Here is a 23,046-nt window from a genome sequence, read left to right on the forward strand (position 1 = left end):
GAGACTAAATTTGTTAGTCTCTAAGGTGCCACTAGTACTGCTCGTTCTTTTTGTACTATGAGAGGTAAGTATAATTATCCCCATTTTCCAAAGGAGGAAAGTGAGGCACAGAGAGGTTAAGAGACTTGACTACCTACACATCGAATCAGTCACCTGACTCCATTATCTTCTGGACTACGCTACCTCATAATGGAGGCAATCCAGTCATAGCAATGGATTTTTAAAAGGTCCATATTTTATATGACTGATGAGGAACAACTCTAGTCTTTGCAGGGTGCACTTTGTCCAAAGACCTATGCAGGGTGTGGCAAGCTGTATCTAAATTCTGCAGCAAAATCTCTAGACTCTGTGGTACACTATTGGAAATTTTATAGCAGTTTTGCATACATTTAAAAAATGATTTATTTGTGTGTTAATATGAAAACAAGTAATTTATTTTTATATTGAATTTATGATGTTGCCACATCTTCACATTTCAATATGCCACACATTTTTACTGACAGCACCTAAGTTGTCCTATATCAGAGCTAACATTTCACTGAGATGTATGGAGCAGTTCACACTTCTCAGAGCTATTATTTCAGGCTAGCAGGAACAAATTCAGGAACTTAATAGTGCGTTAGTTTACACTTGACTCCCATATTCAAGGTTACCTTCACAACCACTATACATTCCACAACCACATAACTGAAGAATATATGAGAGCTGTGACAATGTTACACACACACACACAAATCAGTGTTTCATATAGCCTCCATATGCTCTTCAATACTGGGATAAACCGATTATCAAAATTGCTTACTCTTCAAATGTTTCAGAATGGGGTCTGAATGGGTTTTGCTAGACTGAGTTTAGGGTCTGCACATACCATGATTTACTCAGCTCAGGCAAATTTTAATGGTGCACTAAATATTTCATCAGCAGAAACTGTACTTTGATGATCATCTGTTCTGAAAAACTGTACTGCGTTTTGGAATCCCTCTTGGCCTTTATCTCCTTTACTATCACATTACATTCCACAAGGTCCTGCATTTAAAAAATAATTACTCCTGAAGGAAAAGGCGCATAACTGAAATAGGTTTCTGTGTACTAGTTTCAAGGCAATGCTGCCCTATTCTATCTGCCTTGTCACTCCTACAGCATAGGGTGAAGTGGATGAATTGTCAAGAGGAAGAACAATTACTCCTTCTCTTTTCTTGTACTATGACAGGTTTCAGAGTAACAGCCGTGTTAGTCTGTATTCACAAAAAGAAAAGGAGTACTTGTGGCACCTTAGAGACTAACCAATTTATTTGAGCATAAGCTTTCGTGAGCTACAGCTCACTTCATCGAGCTCACGAAAGCTTATGCTCAAATAAATTGGTTAGTCTCTAAGGTGCCACAAGTACTCCTTTTCTTTTTTCTTGTACTGGCTCCTGTGAACCTTTCCCCCCAATAATATCAGTCTTGTACACCTTCACCTTCAATTATTCTTATCCATTTTTCACAATGTCTACACATACAAAATATAATAACGGAAGCTTTTGAAAATGTTGATAAAAATGAACTATTTTGAGTTAATTAAGTCTGAGGTCAGTATCATACAGTTTCAAAGGAAAACAACAAAACAGGGCATCTGAAAGTGATTTTTTTATCCCTGCTGATTCTTTGTAGTTTTGTTACTCACGGCAAATCTTCCAATCTGGAGGCTTCATGTCTTGGGTTCAAAAGATCATAACCACATTCATTGTAGATTTCCAAGTAGGAAACATGGGTTGTGTACACTTTGCTGCTGTCCTGAATAGGAAAGAAAATTAAAAGGGCTATAAATAGCAGCCAGAGCCCTAGGAAAAATGGACAAATTTATCACTATAGCTTCCACGCTGCCTCCTCACCCTCTCTCTCATTCTTTTGCTGGATATGTTTTACATTTTCAATTCGTGACACTTTCAAGTCTGTCCATTGCCATATGCATGAAGACCAAAAAAAAAAAAAAAAGACCTATGCCCATGTTTAGAAGCAAGTTCAGTCTGTTTTTTTTTTATTGGTTCCATATATCTAAAAAAGTCTGCATACACTTAGAATGTGGCAACTTGGTTACAGAACTGTATAACATACCATTTTTCACTTCTCTGACAAAAAAACATGTTATTATAAAGAGGTATACCCTCATGTTTTGGATAAAGAGATGATCCCTAAAAAAAAACAACCAAAAACCGAAGATTTACTTCATTTTAGAAACTCCAGTGGCACATTGCTTTCCATGTTCTTTACCAAAATACCTAAACACTGCGTATGCTGTCAGCTATCCTTTGTAGCCCTACTTTCTTTCTGTATTCTGTATTGCCAGAATGTAAAATAATCCAACTGGTCTCTGCAGACAGAATTCTCTCCTCCCACAAAGCCAAAGCCAAACAATGTAAACCTCAAAATAATGAACTGCGATTTCCAAAGTAAAAGTGAATTAATTTATTTAATTGGATGAAATCACTGGGAAAGCACTCATTATCACACTAACAGAGGCAGTTTTCTAATCCAATTTGCTAATTTTATTTAAAAAGCTATCTTGAGACATGAACCTTTCATTGTCACGGCATAAAATATTTCTAGGATGAGATTTTTATTGATTGTGGCAGAAGAGTGTTTCAGGGAAAACTGTTTTAAAAGGCACATTATGGGTAGATGAAAAAAATAAAAAATGAGACAGAGTTCATTGGGACTGCAATTTACACAGGTAATAAATCTCCCCCAACAGAGGTAATTTACATCATGGAAAGAAGGGACAGTAAAGCAGATGTCACTTTCTATGGGTGTAATTCATCTTCACCCAGGGGCATGTGAAAAAACCCTTTATGTCAGTTGAGCTCCCACCATTGGAGCTTAGGTGTGTGTGGGTGGAACACCTGCCATCATGAAAGGGGCACCTGTTCCTCTGGTGCACCATAGATGGTTTTGGGGGGCATGCTGGGAAGAGACCATTAGACCGGCACTTATGTGAATTTAATGGAAGAACCAACACATAGCTACAGGCACAGCGGCAACTCTTTCAACCCACGGAGCTGCAGGCCTTCACTGCATAGCACTGTAGCCACATGTTGGTTCAGTGGATTAACATTATCCTCCCTATTCCTCCTGAACCACTACCTAGATCCACACAAGCCCATTTACTCAAGCTTTGAATGGGGAGAAGTGAATTTCACCCTGTATTAGTGAGATCCTTCACTAAAGAGTCTACTGTATCCCTATTTGAAAAGCTAATTGCTCTTGCAGATGTCTGCATACCAATACCTGTTTTACAATGAAACCACCTTAACAGAAACATGCCATGTACTGCTAAACACTTATAATGCCTCTGGGCCTCAACAGGAACCCTGGAGGTTTTAAAGAACAGGTTGGACAAACACCTGTCAGGGATGGTCCAGGTTTACATGGTCCTGCCTCAGCGCAGGGGCTGAACTTGATGGTTTCTCAACATCACTTCCAGCCCTACACTTCTATGATTCTGTCTCCACCATCTCCAATCCTGCTAAACTACATTTCCTCTAATGATACTTCACCCCACTTCTGAGTCTACTTCATGAACCAAGAGGGAAGTTGACATTTCACCACAAACATAGTAAAGAAACAATAACAAAGATATTTGTATAACATATTTTAAATATATTTAAATGTAATTTTGACTAGTGCACGAATATATGGAAATTTTCCCCTGTCAGCTTTTTAAAAAGCTATAAAAGACAAGAGGAAATGAGAGAACAGGAAGGTATGGAAAGAGACAAAGATGAAAGGAGGAAGAAACAAGAAGAGATAAGGGAGGAAAATAAAAGTGGCCAATCTGAGAGCAGAGAGGAAGCAGTGTCCGTAAATGTGTGGCTAGCTAATACTACAAAGCGCCAGTTACTTTAACTGCCAGAAACAAGTCTGAAAAATCAAATGTTCCTGCATGCACTCTTGATAGAAATAAATATGCAAATACAACAAATCAGATGGTTATTTCTTCATCCTACATTATTATTTAATCAGCACAGTACCAGACAGAGGAAGACAAAGTCCTAGTCTCCAGGAGTTATTCTAGGGGCTCCATCTTATACACTCTTACTCATGTAGGTGTTCATGTGACTAAAATCTAGTCTTATGAATAAGGATTGGTAGGATACAGCTCTAAATACAGTACAAACATAACATGGAATGGCTGACCAGACGATAACCAGGACATAACAGTAAGCTATTTGATCAACTTACCTATTTTCACATATATTTCATTTTCACATTTGCATAAAGTTGCTAAATTAAAGAAATAAAGTTTAATTCACTCATGGACCTTATGGAGTAAAGAGGGACAAAGAACACATGAAGTCAGACAGACAATATTCAACTTTTACTTTTATTTTCTTGGCTTTGCTTCACATGGTTGATGGAATGGTAGAATGAATGACTTATATTGGTTCAGAATTATTACAGTATGTAAACAAAATTTCATTTCTATTTTGGGGAACACTGATATAAAATTGCCAAGAATAGTTAATTTATTTTTCTCTTTTTCAGATGTAATGAATGACTATCAACGTCACTCTCTCTCACAACGTCTTAGAAACCTGACAATAATATTTATCTCCTGACTGATTTTGTTTCTGCCCAATGGGAAAGTAGATCATTTTGCTGTGTTTTGGTTGAAGTGAAAACTAACTTTTAGCGGAAGTTTTTACACTTTTGATGTCAAGGACCACTTCATAAGATCCTTCGATGGCCTCCCCGCAATCCCATACCTTATCCATGGCAACAGTGCTTGGTTCTCAAACTTTTTTCCCTTCTGTGGGTCACCAAAAACAATTCCTATTTAAGAGTCACTGATTTAAAAATAACTTTAGTACAGAATGAAAAGAAACCTGTTGCTTGCTGGTTGAACACAATTTTAATTTCTTATCTAAACCATATAATAACTTTTCCAGCTAAGAAAAGGAGTACTTGTGGCACCTTAGAGACTAACCAATTTATTTGAGCATGAGCTTTCGTGAGCTACAGCATAATTTTAATTAAGATGGGAGAATGAAAAAGCAAGTTTTAAGCCACTCAAGATTTTTCTAGACTGTTTTCGCATCTCTAATGAAGCGCACAGGTGTTGGGATGCTAATCTCCTTTTTTAAGGAGAAAAAATTCACCAGATAAATAGGGTCCATACAATGCCCACTGCAACACTCAAATCCCACAATGGCCCTCCTCTGTGAGAGGGGGAGGAACAGGCTGAGCAGCCATGCAGGCTTGGAGGGGTACTGTACTCTTTGCTTGTTACAGAGTGGGACTTTATGCCAGGCCCAAGTGCGCTAGCACAGTTGGGGGAGGAGCTACTGAATCAACATCTATGGGGTTACATGGGTCCTATGACAGGGTGCTGACCAGGAACTGCTGAGCAAGCCCTCTATCACTCCAGCTCCAAGTAAGGGAGGTGAATTGGACTGACTAGAGGAACCTGAGTCTGATTGGCAGAGCCGCAACAGCTGCCAGCCTGATTAGCCTGAGGTTATACACAGGCATAGAGGAAGGAAGGAAGCAAGGGTGGTGGGGAGAAGCCAAGAGAGTGGAAAAAGAGGGGTAGCTCTCCCCTCCTGGCTGCAGAAAGAGAAGCCCCTAAGGCTGGGACCCCCAGCAATATGTGATGAGAGTTGGTGGGTTTGCACTGTGTAAATAAACTGCACCGGTGACTGCTGAGCCAAAAGGTCTCTGAGTGATTTTTGGAACAGAGCAGAGACAGGACCAAGAGGGGCCCTGCTACGCCCTGTTACATGTGGGGGCTTGTCCAGGACCTGAGCCAGTGCAAGAGTTTGGTGGCCCAGAGATAGAGGAGACCCAGCAGTGGCTGGTAAAGCAGCAGGAAGAAATGCAGAAGGCTATGCAAGATTTTCAGCATGCCCACCATGTAGAGAGGCAGGTCTTACTTACTTGGCAGGCTGAGCAGCAAAGGAACCTGCAGGACTTTATACAGGAGCAGACCAGCATCCAACAGCAGCTCCTGCAGAGGATGGTGAGTCCTACGAGGGGGATGGCTCGTGGGCACCCGGCCTAGGACTATGTAAAATGGGCCCTGCGGATGACCCACACGTGTTCCTCTGCATGTTTGAGTAGATAGCCACGGGGGCTGGATGAGATAGGGCAACCTGGGCCCTGAGGCTGGCTCCCTACCACACCGAAGAAGCTCAAGCAGCCTACATGGCCCTGAGCGAAGAACAGGCCAGTAACTACGATGCAGTTCAGGAGGCCATCCTAGATTGGGTGGGGCTGTCTTCAGAGAAATACCAGCAGAAGGTCCGTTTGGCAAGGTGGACATGGGATTTGCGGCTCCAGGAGTTTGCCCAGAGGTTGATGGCCTGAGCCACCCGCTGGCTGAGACCCAGCATCCAGACATTGGGGGAGATAATGGACGTGTTGGTCCTAGAAAAGTTTTTACAGAGCATCCCTGAGAACATACAGGTATGGGTTAGGCATCAACCAAGTACGGTAGAGGGGGGCTGTGAAACTGACTGAGGAATATGCAGAGGCCGACTTCCCCAGGAAAGAGGGGCGGCCCTATGAGGACATAGAGTATGGGAGAAAGGGCCTGGAGCAGAAGAGGCCTGAGCGGCTCCTCCGGGGGCCTGACCGATGACTTGTTGGCAGTGTGGGCAACCAGGACATAACAAGGGGAACTGCCCATACATGGAGTGCGAGTTCTGCAGCTGGACTAACGCTGGAGGGCAGGGGTAGTGGCAGAAACTGTCCACCATACCTGTGATGGTGGGGAGGGAACCCCGGGGGGGGAATTAGTAGATACGGCCTCAGCCTGCTTGCTTATCCAGCGGCAGCTAGTAAAGCCACGATGGCTGATTCCCGGAGCCAGGATGGACCTTGAGTGTGTCCACGGGAATAAAAGACAGTGCCCTATGGCCCAGGTGCCCCTCAAGGTCCAGGGCAAGTTTCAGTGGAAACAAGTCGGGGTAGTCGAAGGGCTGCCTTACCCGGTGGTGGTGGGCACAGACTGGGAGCCCTTCCCAGGAGGGACAGGAGGCAGTGGAAAGAAGCCCAACGTGGGGAAAAGGGGAGGTCCCCTGAAGAAGTGGGTGGAACCATCCAAGGCACAGATCCTTGGTAAGGAGTGAGACCAATCTCCTCTGGTGAATGAGGTACAAACCCTTAAACAACAGAGCCCGAAGGGGGAAGGAAACAGGGAAGGGGAGGCCTCCGGCCCAGGACCCTTATCAGAGGAGACAGGCCCGACGGAGCCCCCTTCAAGGCAACCCCCAGGAGAACGGACATAGGCCCTGTGTGCCAGGCTGGTGGAACCGGAGGCCCTGCATGTCTAGGGGGAGATAAAAATCAATCCCAAAACCCTGCAAGAAGGGAAAGAGGAAAAAGAGGGAGTGCACCCATTGGGGTGTGAATGGTGTGAGGACCTGTGGGTAATGATAGACCTATAGGGGCATCCACCCCTTACACAATGTAAATTCTGTGGGTGGGGGATACAGGAACCCCACAAGGAAGACCCCAAGGCTCACTAGAAGATAGAAGGAGAACTCCCCCGCACTGCCCCATCCGGTAGAGAGAAGAGGGGACAGGCAAGGACAAACCTGGAGGTTCAGTAAGGGGGGGAGGTATGTTACAGGGTACTGACCAGGAACTGCTGAGCCAGCCTTCTGTCACTCCAGCTCCAAGTAAGGGAGAATAGGAGCTGACTAGAGGAACCTGAGCCTGACTGGCAGAGCTGCAACAGTTGCCAGTCTGACTAACCTGGGGCTATATACAGGCACAGAGGAAGGAAGCAAAGGTGGAGGGGAGAAGCCAGAGAGTGGAAGAAGAGGGGTAGCTCTCCCCTCCTGGCTACTAGAAAGAGAAGCCCCTAAGGTGGGACCTCCAGCAATATGTGGTGAGAGTTGGTGGGTTTGCACTGTGTAAATAAACTGCACCGGGGACTGCTGAGCCAGAAGGTCTCTTTGTGATTGTTGGAGCAGAGAAGAGGCAGGACCAAGGGGGGCTGTGCTACGCCCTGTTACCAGTCCAAAACTCATCGTAGGCTGGAATAGTAGCTTTGGAGAGGTAGCACACTACAACTCCACAGCAAGCCTGCAAATTGGCCCACTAGCAGGGTCTTGGAATCTATTTCCACCCACACATGCTTAGTTCCCTGCAAAAAGACTGAATATTCATGCTTTGTGAAGAGAGGTATGAATTCCATACTCAAAAAATTAGGAAGCCCCCTTCAGAACTGCCATAGGGAGACTCAAGAGCTTCAGGCATTATTAACATCATTCATGTTCCTCCGTTAATCAGTCAGCATTTCCATTTTACTTTATATATAAGCATTTCAAGTTTTAACTCCTCTGTAAAAATTTATGCAAGGCTGATTATGACATAAAAGGTCAGGCAAGATTAAAAAAAAAGTACCAAAATTAACAAGAATTAAATTTGGCAATTTTTCTCTTACTAAAATACAAACAGCTGGCATAATGCCTTTGGCTACGGAGGCAAGCTTCCAACTTTCTTTGGTCACAAGTGAAATATATTGCAAGGTTTCCAACCTAGTGATTTCCCACAAACCCACCATTAACCAGAAACGTATCTTGCATAATTCATAAGTGCCCGTGTTTCCTCATCTGTAACATGCAAATAATGGTACTTAACCTCCTTCGTAAAGCAGTTTAAGATCTATGGATGAAAAGTAGTATAAAAGAACTAAATACTGGGAAGAATTATTAGAGATACCAGTTGTACTCCATAATTAAGACTGAGTAGTGTTTTTGCACTTAAAAGCAAGGACTCAACCTCTATGTATGAAAAATACAGCATTTAGTCCCCCCAAAATTACAGCATTTACTTTTTAAATACAGAATGGTATTTCTAGGAATTTACAAGTAAATCACTTAAATAATTTAGGAGTTAAAATTAATTTTAAAATGGCTTCTTTAAAAAATGTAGACATTACTGTCAGACTGTTGTTGTTGTTATTGTCCTGAATGAACTTAACAGAACAATGCAGATGCGTCAAACCTCCCATGTTGTTTAAACTCACTAAAATCTTGTGTATAAACTACAATGGAAGATTTTTAATTATGGGCAGATGAATGAGCCTGTTATTCTTCATAAATGAATGTTTCTTCTTCATCAGAGGATGAAGAATAATACTCTTTTACAGAGAAGCCCACAAGAACTGTCCACATGCATGTGCACGGGAAAGCTGGGAATGAAGGAGGCAGGGGAAAACTAGGGTATACACTCCAGCTTCTTTGTGATACACTAGCAAAAACAAAGCAGCTGTAAACCCAGCTGGATTGGCAAGTATGCTGTCGCTGCCATGCACTGCTCTCTTGTACATAAGTAGCCAAGCGTACTGGTGAAACTGGCCATAAAAATTAAATTTTAAAAAATTATTTAGGGTTAAGATCTTAAAATCATTGAAAATATCATTTGGTAACATTCTTTGAATTTCTTGTTTAGTGATCCTATATGAAATTTTAAATTTAGAAACCCATGTATATTTCCAGAAAATGCTACTTTACGATTAAATTACAGCTGAAAGTATATATCATTTACAGAGTACATCGACTGTGATTGTAAACTCTTCAGGGTTTGGGCTGCCCTTGTGTTACGGCTGTACAGAGCCTAGTAGACTGGGAGTCTGCTACCTGATTGAGGATTCTAGTTGCTACCACAATACAAATAATAAATAACAATATAAATAGTTTACATTCCCACATTATATGGATGTTGTATTTAATCCTTAAACAACACATTATAAACCCAGGAAATTCAGTTAAGGTTAAACTCAAAAGAAATCCAAACAGAAATGCACAGTTAGGGCACCAAAACAACCTTAACTTCACTCTGCAGTGACACCATGCAAAACCATATGATTAAGTTTTTGTGACTGCAGATTATATTATGCTGAATTTTAAAGAAATATTAGATTGCTTCTTTTCGTCCCGTCATGTTGTCACTACAGGGCCAAGGTAATGTTACTTGGGTGGCCCAATCACATTTCAATATCTTGACATGGCTAGATTTCTTTTAAATTTAACCTTAACTCTGAATTAACTGGATTTATAAACACTAGGCTTCCAAATAACTAACATTTATGTAATGTATTTTACCTTAACTATCTAATATGTGCTCTCAGATGTAACTCCATCTTAATATAGTTTTTGTCTGAAAATTATTATTAGGGGCAGCCTCTGCTCAGGAAAAAATTAGAAAATGGAATAACAGGTAAGGTTAGAAAAAGAGGTAGAGTAGGAGTGGTGAATTAGAAGGAGACTCCAAATGAAGGGCACAGGGAAGAGATGGAGAAATTGTGGTTAACCTTTCATTATTTAATATTAACCACTTTTTGTCTTACACTGAAATCAAATCCATGATCTCTTCACACAAAGAACTTCCACTAGCTTCAACAGAAGTGCTACAAGTGGAACATCTGCAAAACTGGCCCTATGAGTATAATTTACTACCTTTGAAAGTATTCTATTTACAATTGTTAACTAGTCTTTTAGGTCTAGATACCTTTTTAAAGCAGATCTAAAGACACTATTAAAAAGTTAAATATGTAACAGATGCCATACAAGTGCATCATGAGAAAAACGCATTATGGGCAAAAACTTTCATCACATCTTTTTACTATTTACAGCTTTACTTGTTCATGTGGCATACATGTGTAGCTATGTCGAGAAACTTGCATAATGTCTGCCCACTCTATGCCAGACTTCAGTCACCAAATGAGTCTCTTACTCATATTAGCATGTATAAGTGTATTACATACATATTTAAAGTTAAAGAAGAGACACACATACAAAAAGGATTATTGCGGTTTGGATGTCTTTGCTTTTGAAAAATTAAACTGGCTGAGATATTGAAATTTGAAACTGTTTCCCCACAATATTTTACTAAATAGTTGTGATTATGGACCTGTGATATTTAAGTGGTCATACTATATACTGTGACCATGCAATTAACATGGATTAGTATAATCTAGTAAAATAATCCTGTTAAGTAAGTAACCTAATTTTTTTAAGAGCTTCATTAAAGTTTATCCAAGAAAATCAAGTTGTATTATGAATTTTACAAATACTGCATAAAGTTAATATTATGAGCTTCACTCAAACACACAAAAAGCAAGGTAGTTCAAATGATGGGTTAAAATACTGGTTGATGGTTCATCTTCTATTTGCTCTTCTTGGCCTAAGGTTATATAGGATTACGAATTTTCATACTTCATCTGTGCATTGCAACACTTATCATAGGCATAATAATACAGTGGATGATGACACAGCCAAATATTTGATCAGACACCACTCTGGGCGAGCCTGAAAGCAGTACTCTCAAAAAATAAGACATTGGAATAATTCCAATGGTGTCCACTATTTTTCAGTGTCTGGCAATAACCTGGTCATCCACCACTCATGATGACTTTATGGTAAGGCTACAGTGTCAGGCTAGATTTCACGCTAATATGCATTTCTTTCGTTTGGTGGGTTCAAGTCAGGACTTATTGTAACATTACCACTAAAATTGTTTCCTGTGATTCAATGCAGTATTAGTAAATCAGATTTTTTTTAAAGAAAATGAAAGGACAAAGATCTGTACCTTCTCCAACTGCTGAAAAATGTAAGACAGAGTCCTGGGAATGATGCCTCGATCACTGTAACGCTCTGCTCCCCCAGTGATGGTAAAAGTCTTTCCACTGCCCGTCTGCCCATATGCAAAGATAGTGCCATTATATCCTGCTAGAGCACTAAAAAATGAAGGAATAGATAACACAAGTTGCATACGGTACCTTTTCCATGGTTATCTCTTATAGCTTCATCAAGAACCTGATCCAATGCCCATTGTAGTCAATGGGAGTGTTTCAATTGTCTTCAGTGGGCATTTGGATCAGGCTCAAACAAATTTATTTTAGATCAGATGGAGTTTCAAGATTTTCATGACCTGAATAGAAAGCAATTATGTTCTGACTCATTCCATAATTAAATATCCGAATTACCATTAGATTCTAACAAAGTTTATTATTATGTACATACTTTTAGTGTCCCTATCACCATACTATTTAAGTGAAAATGAAGAGTTGGTAATGAGCTATAGAGAATCTTTAATCTCTTATCCAACCGAGCCTGAATCCAGTCGCTTGGTGATGACTAAAATAGGCAGCACATGATAGCCATTCAATAGCCTGTGTGAAGTGAGTTTGATAATCCCAGTCCAGTTTCTAGTGGAAAAGTTGTGCAAATCACAAAAAAATCACAATCATCCATTAATCTTGTTGACAGTCTCAGCAGAGAAGCCAAAAAGCCAACTGTCCTCTTATCCTTAGACGTGGGTCCACGAAGTCAGAGCTGAAGCACATTGAGGTGCCAATGTGTTTAAAGCTCCCATTGCTGCTGTCTGTACTGTGCTTTATATGTGCATAAATAAGAAACATAAGCCTCCAGAAATACCAATCTGCACCTTTAATGAGTGCTTACCACAGAGACTGGTCTTTAAAAAAATGTTGGAAGGTTATCAGAAGAATTAAATTCATGATCTGGTAACCCAGTATCACAGCATCAGTTTGGGAGCAAGCTAGATGCCTTGCTGGCTATACTGTGAGGCAACTAAGACAGTTTGTGATGCCGCGGAAAGGCCGAGAACCCATGAAATAGTGTGGAGGCACTGAAGTGTCCCACCCATCATAACTCAGTCCTCCACAGGTGGCCTGAGATCCTTGAATCACTGAATATTATGGTTGGAAGAGACCTCAGGAGATCATCTAGTCTAATCCCCTGTTAAAAGCAGGACCAACCAAAGCAGGATCCCTGGGTTTTCCTCATGCTCCTTACAACATCCACATATTTGGAAGGCTAAGCTTACTGCCCACCCTCTCCGCAACTGAACAATGTGTAGGAAATTCCATAAACAGAAATTCAGTGTCAAATCCATTAATATTTCTAATAATGCTCATCATTATGGTATCTCCCCATATGCAGCACAAGATGGTCCTTTGTTTTTATAAGTTTCTCTTGGGCAAACTAATCTAGATGTAAAAGCAGATCCAGTGACACATATGAACACTCTTTTAGGGAAAGTAAGTACGTCCAAAATTTTGGGGAAACAGTAAAGAATCGGAAAACAGTTCATAGATTCTATTCTACTCAGGTTCTTATACTGTGTCACTCACCAAGGTATCCTAGTACCTTCCAGAAGTGCATGGTGACATGACTAGCAGTAGTCATGTGTTGGTCTCTCTTTTTCCCTTCCTTTTCCCAGGAACGAAACTGTGTGTAGATTTTTAAAAAAAATCGCTCATGCTATTTACTTTTAAGAGTGAAGAGTAGGTCAAGTTTGCAATTGGAATGAAAAGTGATGAGTGTTGTGGTGGTTCATGGATCCTAAAGTAGTTCTTTCTACAGTCTTGGACTGGCTACAAAAAAGGCTCTTGTCTCTTGCATAAATGAAAGTTACCATTATGATAGATAGTTTTATTGTGACAGAGGAGCAGAGTTGTTGATTATGGTCCTCATTCTGGAACTTTAGGCAACCTTTAAGGTAAGCCTGGGCCCAGACCCTTAAAAATCTTGAAGATAAGGACTGAGACTTGAATCTGACACTGTATTTTAGCGGGACTCAGTGTAGTGAGATGACAATGGACCTTGCATACTTCCAGAACCCTGTGCTGCTGTGGAGGTGCACTGCTGAACTCTGTACTAATTATAATTTACCCTGGAATAACTGTTTCATGCTCAGGTAGACTGCACTGCTGTTGTCCCACTAAGAGGTAGTCAAGGCAAATATTAATAAGGCTGGATCACCTTTTGAAAAGTTAGGATGCACTCTCCTAGGTAAATGTAGATGATAGAATGTGGACACTGCTACGTGAGAGTTTAGGTCACTCATGAATCCAAGAGCCCAAATGATGGCACACAGTCTCCTAGTTCGCTGTCAATGGCAGAACACATCACTCATGAATCCAGGAGCATTCCCAAACTGCAAACTGATCTGACCAGGAGACTGCACCGTGGCTGGAAACTCACCTGCCAACCACAATAACCTCTGTCATATTTGAATGTAACTTCAACCAACTGTTCATCCATAAACTGATTTTGACCAAGCATGGACAATCATGAGAACAGTGATATTGCTAAAAGAAAAGGAGGACTTGTGGCACCTTAGAGACTAACCAATTTATTTGAGCATGAGCTTTCGTGAGCTACAGCTCACTTCATCAGATGCATACCGTGGAAACTGCAGCAGACTTTATATATACACAGAGAATATGAAACAATACCTCCTCCCACCCCATTGTCCTGCTGGTAATATTGCTGTATATTATGAAGGACAGATTGAGCTGTGTGTCATCCCACTTCCGTGATCAACTGAGACATTTTTTATTAATGAATTTAGATAATTTACAGGATATGAGAGTATGTATTTGAAGGTTTCTGGTCCTGGTTTTGTTTGTAGAGAGAGAGTTTTAATGCAATGAACAAAGAGCATTCTCTTTAACTATGGAGATCTGGATTTCATTACTGCTAAGGTGGTATAGTTTAATGGAACTATTTGTATATAAAAATATGGCTAATGGTTTTTTTATTAATACATGGCAAACGTTCCTTCACTACTTACCAGCAGAGATTCATACTTTTTGTTAAATAAGACCTTGAGGACGGAATGTCTGAGATATGAATGCAAGTTTTGGATATTTGCCCAGACCTCCCTGAGATAATATATATGTAGGTATATGGATATATGAATTATGCTTTTCTTTTCTTAATTTCATGTATACATTTTAAAGTCTATATTGATTTTACTGGGCATATTAGTTTATATGTTTTATTTGTCCAAGTTTACCTTGGGGGTAAAGATTTAAGACTATTTTTTTGCCATTTTTAACTTCATTTCAGATTAATTATGGTAAACTGCCCCAGAATACTCCTGGAAAACAAGTACTTTGCTACCAGCCGTATATCAGCTCCTACATTCTATGGTGATTGACTCAAGGCAGAAATTGTGGTCATTACTTTGTATCTTCACTTTTCTGTAAAACACAGATAATTGGAAACAATCACCCAAAAGTAGTTAAAATTAGAAACTGGATAAGTATTCACCCTACTTTTTACTACAATATTCATATGGCCAATTGAACTAGGACTCGACAGTCTGCATTTGACAGGACAGATTATAAAATCTCTGGATTCAGGAATGCCAAATTCCTCTTTTTTCTTTCAGCAACTGTAGTTTATAAAGACTTCCCCTAAATTTATACATGTCATAAACTGTTTTTCCACATTTCAAACTCCTCTTACAATAAATTCAAAGGGAGCAATAAAAGGGATAAATTAATTAGGGAAGAATTATCCTCCTGATAAGATTTACAGACCCCAAAAGTAGATTTAATATATTTAGTCTAAAGACCCTACCAACTTTGCATAAACGAAAAAGAGCAAAAATATTCTTGTGCATTTTTTGTTTATAGATAAAGTGATAAGCCAAGATAAGAAAAAATGTTTCTTTCTTGTCTAAGAGGAAGGGACCATGTATAGATAGGCTGCTGGTCTGGCACCATGAGAGGTGCAAAGGGTCTCCACCTTAATAAAGCTTATTTGAAAACCTGAGAGATTGCCAAATTGCTCAGTTTAATCCACTACACTAGGATATCAAAGAAAAACAAACAGAAGTATACTGACAGCAACTACAGCCAACATCTGCTCCTAATGACCAAAAATATCCCATGAAGTCAGGGAATAGTTGGATTTTAGCTTCCAGATGTTAAAAAGCCAATACAAACAGCATCAAGATTAGGAAACGCCCAATCCATCTACTCAAGGAATTTGTAGAGTACCTATCAACACAGTATCTGAGTGCTCAATACAATAATGGTGAATCACAGAGCTGCCCTTAAGTGAATCTGCTTCTTGCCTCTTCTAGGTTTGGGATCTTACTGATCTTCCTTCCTTTCCTGTTCTTCTTCACAGTTGTCGTAGTTCCACAACTTCAGTTATTGTGCTGAGGCGTCTGCAAAAAGGTGTACTTTGCAGTGTAGTCTGGATATGGTCACACTTAGCCTTACAGTATTATCTTCCCCTGGTGTCTCTTTTACTCCTGGGGGAATTCTGCACCACTGCACATGCACAGAATTTATGTCCCCCACAGATTTCTTTGCTTCCCACGGAAAAATGACTTTCTTATGGTGAAACAAAGGGAAGCCACAAGAGCAGTCATACAACTCTTCCCAACAGTATATTTAGGGTGCCCAGGGCAGCCAGCAGAGAGGTAAATCACTGTGGGGCACGACTGGGGGAAGACCCAGCTTGTGGCTCCTACCCTGTGCCGGACTCAGCTGCTAGTCCCAGCTGGGCTGGAGAGGACGGGACTTCCTCTTTCTCTGCCCCTGCATGGCATCTCAGAGCCATCCCCAGATTTCTCCCCAGCTGTAAAAAGCTTTGCAAATTGCCCCTCCCCCCCATGTTTTCTGCATCCATCGCTCCTCAGCTGCAGGGGGAGGGATCACTGTACAGGAAGCTGCTCCCCCATCTGCCCAACCCCCGTGCATCCAGACCTCCTCATACCCAGACCCTCCCGCTGAGCCTCACCTTCCCCGCCCCACCCAGAACCCACCTGACGAGCCCCACTCCCTCTGCACCTGGACCACGCCAACAAGCCACCCACACCCGGATCCCCACCCTACCAAGCCCTGCTGAGCCTCATGCCCCCCACACACACCCAGAACCCCCCACAGCGAGCCCCATTCCCTCTGCACCTGGACCATACTGACAAGCCACCCAGATCCCCACCCTACCAAGCCCCAACCAACTGCACCTGGATCCCCACCCCACTGAGCCCCACTCCCCCAGCATCTGGATCCCTCCCACTGATCTCCCCAGAACCCCCTGCTGAGCTCTATCCCCCACCCCCCACTCAGACCCCTCTGCTGAGCCCCAACCACCTTTCACCTGGACCCCCCCTGCACAGTCCCATTACCATTACACCCAGAATCCCCCAACAAGCCCCTGTGCATCCAGGTCCCCCCTGCACCCAGATCCCCCACTGAGCCGCCCGCACCCAGATTGCCCCACACAGAACCCTCTCAACCCACACCCATACTAATCCCCTCCACACTTGGATCCTGCCATGCTGAGCCTGCCTGCCCGCACCTGGCACAGAGGGACAGGGCCCTCGGGTGTTTCTGAGGCAGGTCCAGTCCTTGCACTGTGTCAGGGTTGGGTGCAGCCTCACCGCTGAGTCCGTGTCCCAGGGGGCGAGCTGCACAGTGATCTACCACCTCTCTGCAGCCAGTGGCCTGTGCTCCCCAATGCCATGCTGGAGCCTCCACATTTATTTGATAAATAACATTTTCAGAATTCTGCAGAATTTTAAAATACTGTGTACAGAATTTTTTATTTTTTGGTGCAGAATGCCTTCAGGAGTACTCTTTCCAGCACAAAAGCATCAGACTAAGAATTACCACAACTGCATACAAAGAGCCAAATTTCACACTCCTTACATGGGGAAAACTCCCACTGCAAACAAATGGGAGTTTTTTGTGTAAGGCATACAGGATTTGGCCGTAAGTTTGAAGTAAATACTAGAACATATTGATCTACCTTCTGAATGATCTGCAAAAAGATTCTACACAGTCTGTGGACAAATGAAGGTAGAGGCAGTGCTAGCCAACTGGGGGCCTTAAGGAGGAATATTTTTGCCCCCCACAACACACAATAAAAAGCAAATGGGGGCCCCCTTGAGCTGCTCAGGATCCTAAGCCATTGCTTAGTCTGCTTATGCCTAGTGCCAGCTCTGAACCAAGGTCAGTAAAAAGGGTTCCAGTTCCATGTTGTTATTTTTATAGTTAATGACAGGAGCACCCAGAGAGCCCAACCCAGCTCGAAGGCCCCACTGTGTCGGACACTGTACAGAAATGCTGGTTATGACTCCCTAGTTAAGGCTGAGTTCTGTTTTGCAATTAAAGCAGGGATTCAAACCCTTTGTTTTGTATGAAAAATACAGTGCATCTTCCCCAAATGTACAGCACTTATTTTTTGAGTACAGAATAAATGGAGAATTTTCAAGTAAATCCATTAATTAATTGAAGAGTTAAATTAAGAACTAAAACCTTTAAGAAATTTAGCATCCTTGTCAGTCTTTTCATTGTCTCCAATCATCTTAACAACAGAATAACACACACTCTTCAAACTTCCTGTACAGTTCACTGAAATTTCTTGCATAGGCTATATTTGAGGAAATTAGGCAGTAATTAAGCTAAGTTATTAATGATTTTTATATCTAATTACAATAGGCTTCAACAGGGTCAGGTCATCAGCTCAGGTAACTTGTAAGTGGGGACACTAGACGTAACTCAACCAGTCATCACTCTTCCCCTGCCGTTAATGTGCATGCAACGTTTCTATTTGCCACCAATGAGTCAATGGTATGAGGGGGACTATACTCCTGTGGAAGTGTTCTCAATGTTAGATTGCTTGGCCCAACTGTCACTGATCTTTAAATATTCTGTGGCTGTATGTTAACTTAGGCATCAGTGCTTGCAAGATTTCCGACAGTAGTGTTAACTTGGCTCCACACACTTCTTTCCTCTACTCAATATTCCCCTACTCTCACATACATGGATATGATCCAGTGCTAACAATCTTACACTGTTAATTACAAAGTCATGATTTAGAATTTGATAAAGCATATGCTGTGTTACATTTTAGTTCACTTACATATTCAAACATACTGCTACCTAAATAACCCATTCTTCTCTCTTTGCCTCTTCAAACGATGGAGCATTTGTGATGGGTTGGATCACAGAAACCCCCTTGGGAACTGCCAACTGATGTGCTGAAACTACTTCTAACTTGTTTTCCCTGCCAGCTTGAGCGTTCAGTGCCCTGCCTGGTTTGAGCCAGACATGCTAGCTTGCTACAAACCCAGTTTCAGGTCTGAACAACGTCCCCCAAAAGCCGCAGGCTTAACTAAAAACAGCTTAAGAAGTGTTCCTGTCTCTAACACAGATGCCCAGCTCCCGATGTGGTCCAAACCCCAAATAAATCCGTTTTACCCTGTATAAAACTTATAGAGGATAAACTCATAAATTGTTCGCCCTCTATAACACTGATAGAGAGATATGCACAGCTGTTTGCCCCTCCAGGTATTAATACATACTCTGGGTTAATTAATAAGTAAAAAGTGATTTTATTAAATACAAAAAGTAGGATTTAAGTGTTTCCAAGTAATAACAGACAGAACAAAGTGAATTACCAAGCAAAATAAAATAAAACATGCAAGTCTAAACCTAATACTTGTCTGGCTCAAGAAAGCAACTACAGATGAAATCTCACCCTCAGAGATGTTTCAATAAGCTTCTATCACAGACTGGATGCCTTCCTAATCTGGGCACAATCATTTCCCCTGGTACAGCCCTTGTTCCAGCTCAGGTGTAGTTAGGGAATTTCTCATGATTGCAGCCCCCTTTGTTCTGTTCCATTCCCTTATATATCTTTTGCATAAGGCAAGAATCCTTTGTCCCTCTCTGGGTTCCCACCCCTCCTTCTAAATGGAAAAGCACCAGGTTAAAGATGGATCCCAGTTCAGGTGACATGTAAGACTTCAAGCCCTCATTCCTCCCAGACTGACTCACAGGAAGGCCTGCAAGCAAACAGAGCCATCCACAGTCAATTGTCCTGGTTGATGGGAGCCATCAAGATTCCAAACCACCATTAATTGCCCACACTTTGCATAATTACAATAGGACCTCAGAGTTATATTTCTAGTTTCAGATACAAGAGTGATACATTTATACAAATAGGATGACCACACTCAGTAGATTATAAGCTTTGTAATGATACCTTACAAGAGACCTTTTGCATGAAGCATATTCCAGTTACATTATATTCACGCTTATTAGCATATTTTCATAAAATCATATAGAGTGCAACATCACAGAATTGATTGCTCATCTACAAAGATCTTTTTCCTCTTGGCCATGCCTCTTAATTTCTCTTTTTTCCAATGACTGTTTATTGGGTTACATTTTCAAAGGGTCTTCAGCCTGGTCACATTTTTCTCTAGCTAAGTTTTACAAGGACACACTAGCTCCCTCATCCCCCCATCAACAGATATATTAATGGAAACTACATTTGCCTGCAAAAAAGCAGCTTATGTGTAGACGTGAGTTTATGAATGAACAAAATCTCAGAAGTAAAAATGTGCCTACAAAACCCTGTATACTCAAAAGTGTGAGTAACAGTCAAGGACATTTTTGAAAATGTGGCCCATTATTTCTCTCTGCATTATTTAAGATCTATAAGGAACTACAGGATATAGGTCTAATCTTGCTAACCCATACTCCTGCTAAATAAGGACTATTGAAATCGATGAGACTGCAGTGTAATTTGGCAATGAATCTGACCTAGTAATTGTTAACATAATAAATGCTGCTTAGGGATCAAACTTGATCTTTGTTCATTTAAATATGCTGTATCTTCATTTTCAAAGTAAAAATCAATTCCCAAATTGCTTACTTAACCTGCATCTTGTTTTAGTTTGTTCTTGAGAGAACAAATTCTAAATTTAAACCGTAGCTTTATAAGCTTGTATATGGGCACTTAGAAGATGGGCAAAATAAATGGTTATTTGCTGAACACGGAATACTTGAAAAGTTCAAGGTATGAAATATTTGTTTCAACTTTAAGGTACACAATTTATTTTGTTAAAGACAAATACGTAGGAGGGAGAATGCTTCTCTAAACTTTTCAGCACTACTGTGCCAGTCAGTGTACAACTTTCTAAAGAAAAGAAGGCCACACTTAGGGCATGGCTACACTTGCAGATGTAGAGTGCTTTAAATTAAACCAGCCTTTGGAGAGCGCAGTAGGGAAAGCGCTGCAGTCTGTCCACACTGACAGCTGCAAGCGCACTGTGGTGGCCACATTTGCAGTACTTGTAGTGGCATTGGGAGCGGTACATTATGGGCAGCTATCCCACAGAGCACCTCTTCCCATTCTGGCGCTGTGGCTTGTGAGAAGCGGGCGGGGCATTCTGGGTCCTGTCCCAATGCCCTGTGATGCACTGGTTCACATCCCAGCAATCCCTGTGCTTCCGTCCACATTTGGTGCCATCTTTCAATGTTTTTTGTACTGTGTGCTCTGTCTTCCCTTTCGGTCTGTGGGAATGGAGCCCAAACTGCTGAGGAATATGCTGACAAGTCTCGCCAGCACATCACGTTTGGCAGTTGAGTTACTCCTTAAGATCCAAACTGACAGTGAGGACTCCAACGATGACATCGATGCAAATAAAGCATACAACATGAGATGGCCTGTGGCATTCACGGACATGCTCACCACCATGGAATGCCACTTTTGGGCTTGGGAAACAAGCACTGAGTGGTGGGATCACATCGTCATGCAAGTCTGGGATGATGAGCAGTGGCTGCAGAACTTTCAGATGAGAACAGCCACTTTCATGGGACCGTGTGATGAGCTCGCCTCCATCCTGCGGTGCAAGAACACAAGATTGAGAGCTGCCCTGACAGTGGAGAAGTGGGTGGCTATTGAAATCTGGAAGCTGGCAACTCCAGACAGCTACAAATCGGTCGCTAACCAGTTTGGAGTGGGAAAATTGACCGTCGGAATCATGTTGATGCAAGTTTGCAGGGCCATTAATCGCATCCTGCTCAGAAGAACCGTGACTCTGGGAAATGTGCATGACACTGTGGCTGGCTTTGCACATATGGGTTTCCCTAACTGCGGAGGGGCGATAGATGGGACGCATATTCCAATTCTGGCATCAGCCCACCTAGCCTCCGAGTACGTTAATCGGAAGGGGTATTTCTCTATGGTTCTCCAGGCGCTTGTGGATCGCCGTGGGCGTTTCATTTACATTAACGCAGGCTGGCCCAGAAAGGTGCACGATGCATGCATCTTTCGGAACACTGACCTGTTCAGGAAGCTGCAAGCCAGGACTTTTTTCCCGGACCAGAACACAGTAGGGGAAGTCGAAATGCCCATTGTGATCCTTGGACACCCCGCGGCTCATGATGACCAGAGTGGCTAGAACAGGCACTGTGAGACACTTTTCAAGGCCGATCAGAGTGCATTGACAGATGAGGATGTCCACACTGGTGCGTCGGCGCTCCAGCGGAGGCACATCAAATGTTATTCCACCCACCGAGGTGGATTACCAGGAACGCTCTAGCCGCGGAGTCCAGGTGCTCTCCATGCCTTGCCAGTGTGGCCGCGTTATGAGTTAGAGCGCACGGGGCTGCTTTAATGCGCTCTAACTCGCAAGTATAGCCATGCCCGTAGTGTTAGTGCAGGTGAAAGGCCTTTGTATGTGTACACTGCACTCTAGGCCCAGGCTCTGATTCAGGTCTGAGCCCAAACCCCTCTTCTGTCCACACTAAGATTGGTTCGACTCAGATCAGCAAGCACTCAGAATCCAGGTCCTAGGACCCTACTAATGGTGGTGGGTCAGAGCCTGAGGCCTGCCGGAAGTCTGATCTAAGTCCTGTCATTTTAGCAGTGTGGATACAGGTCAGAAGGTCTGCATATTGTAGTATGAACGTGTTAACTTGGGGCTGTGCATGCTACTGGATGGCAAGGTACCTAAAAGTTAGGTGTTGAAATATTTAGTCCTTTTGTGGGATCTATCCCAAAAAAGAAACCACAACATCTCATTCAACTTCAAAGGTGGTGGCTGTAGATGGCCTCTGCAACCCAAAAATTGCTATTTGGGAAGGGGGCACAACCAAGATGGATTTCCTTAGAAGTTTCCACTAGAGGGACTCCTGAAGGCCTCAACCACAAACTAAAGCTGTCTTCAAAAAAAGTAGAAACATCAAGGGAAAACAGTAGGGAAATACCAACAGACCTCTCTTGGAGCAAATATCCAATTATGCAGGAAGCTAGGCTAGCAGAGGGAGGTGTAATGTGAATCTCCTTACACTAAATATTAAAGTGACATCAGAATCACCAGAAAACCCTGCATGTTTTTCTCTTGAGCAGTTGAGCTTTGGCATGGTTAAAAAGATGCTTTGTTCAATGAATTGTCTCTTAACTACTTCAAACAAAACACATCAAAGAC

General features: G+C 42.0%; 1 protein-coding gene across 1 annotated transcript in view; it reads right to left on the bottom strand.

The window, feature by feature from the left end:
• KIF6 (kinesin family member 6) overlaps nt 1-23,046 on the bottom strand; it is a 283,991-nt gene that overhangs the window by 238,160 nt on the left and 22,785 nt on the right. The window contains exons 4-5 of the mRNA XM_077812187.1: nt 11,581-11,728; nt 1,667-1,776 (exon numbers count right to left, since the gene is read on the bottom strand). Of these exons, the coding sequence (XP_077668313.1) occupies nt 1,667-1,776; nt 11,581-11,728 (258 nt within the window). The remainder of the gene's footprint in view (nt 1-1,666; nt 1,777-11,580; nt 11,729-23,046) is intronic.

This window comes from Eretmochelys imbricata, chromosome 3 (assembly GCF_965152235.1).
Source record: "Eretmochelys imbricata isolate rEreImb1 chromosome 3, rEreImb1.hap1, whole genome shotgun sequence".
Taxonomy (NCBI): Eukaryota; Metazoa; Chordata; order Testudines; family Cheloniidae; genus Eretmochelys; species Eretmochelys imbricata.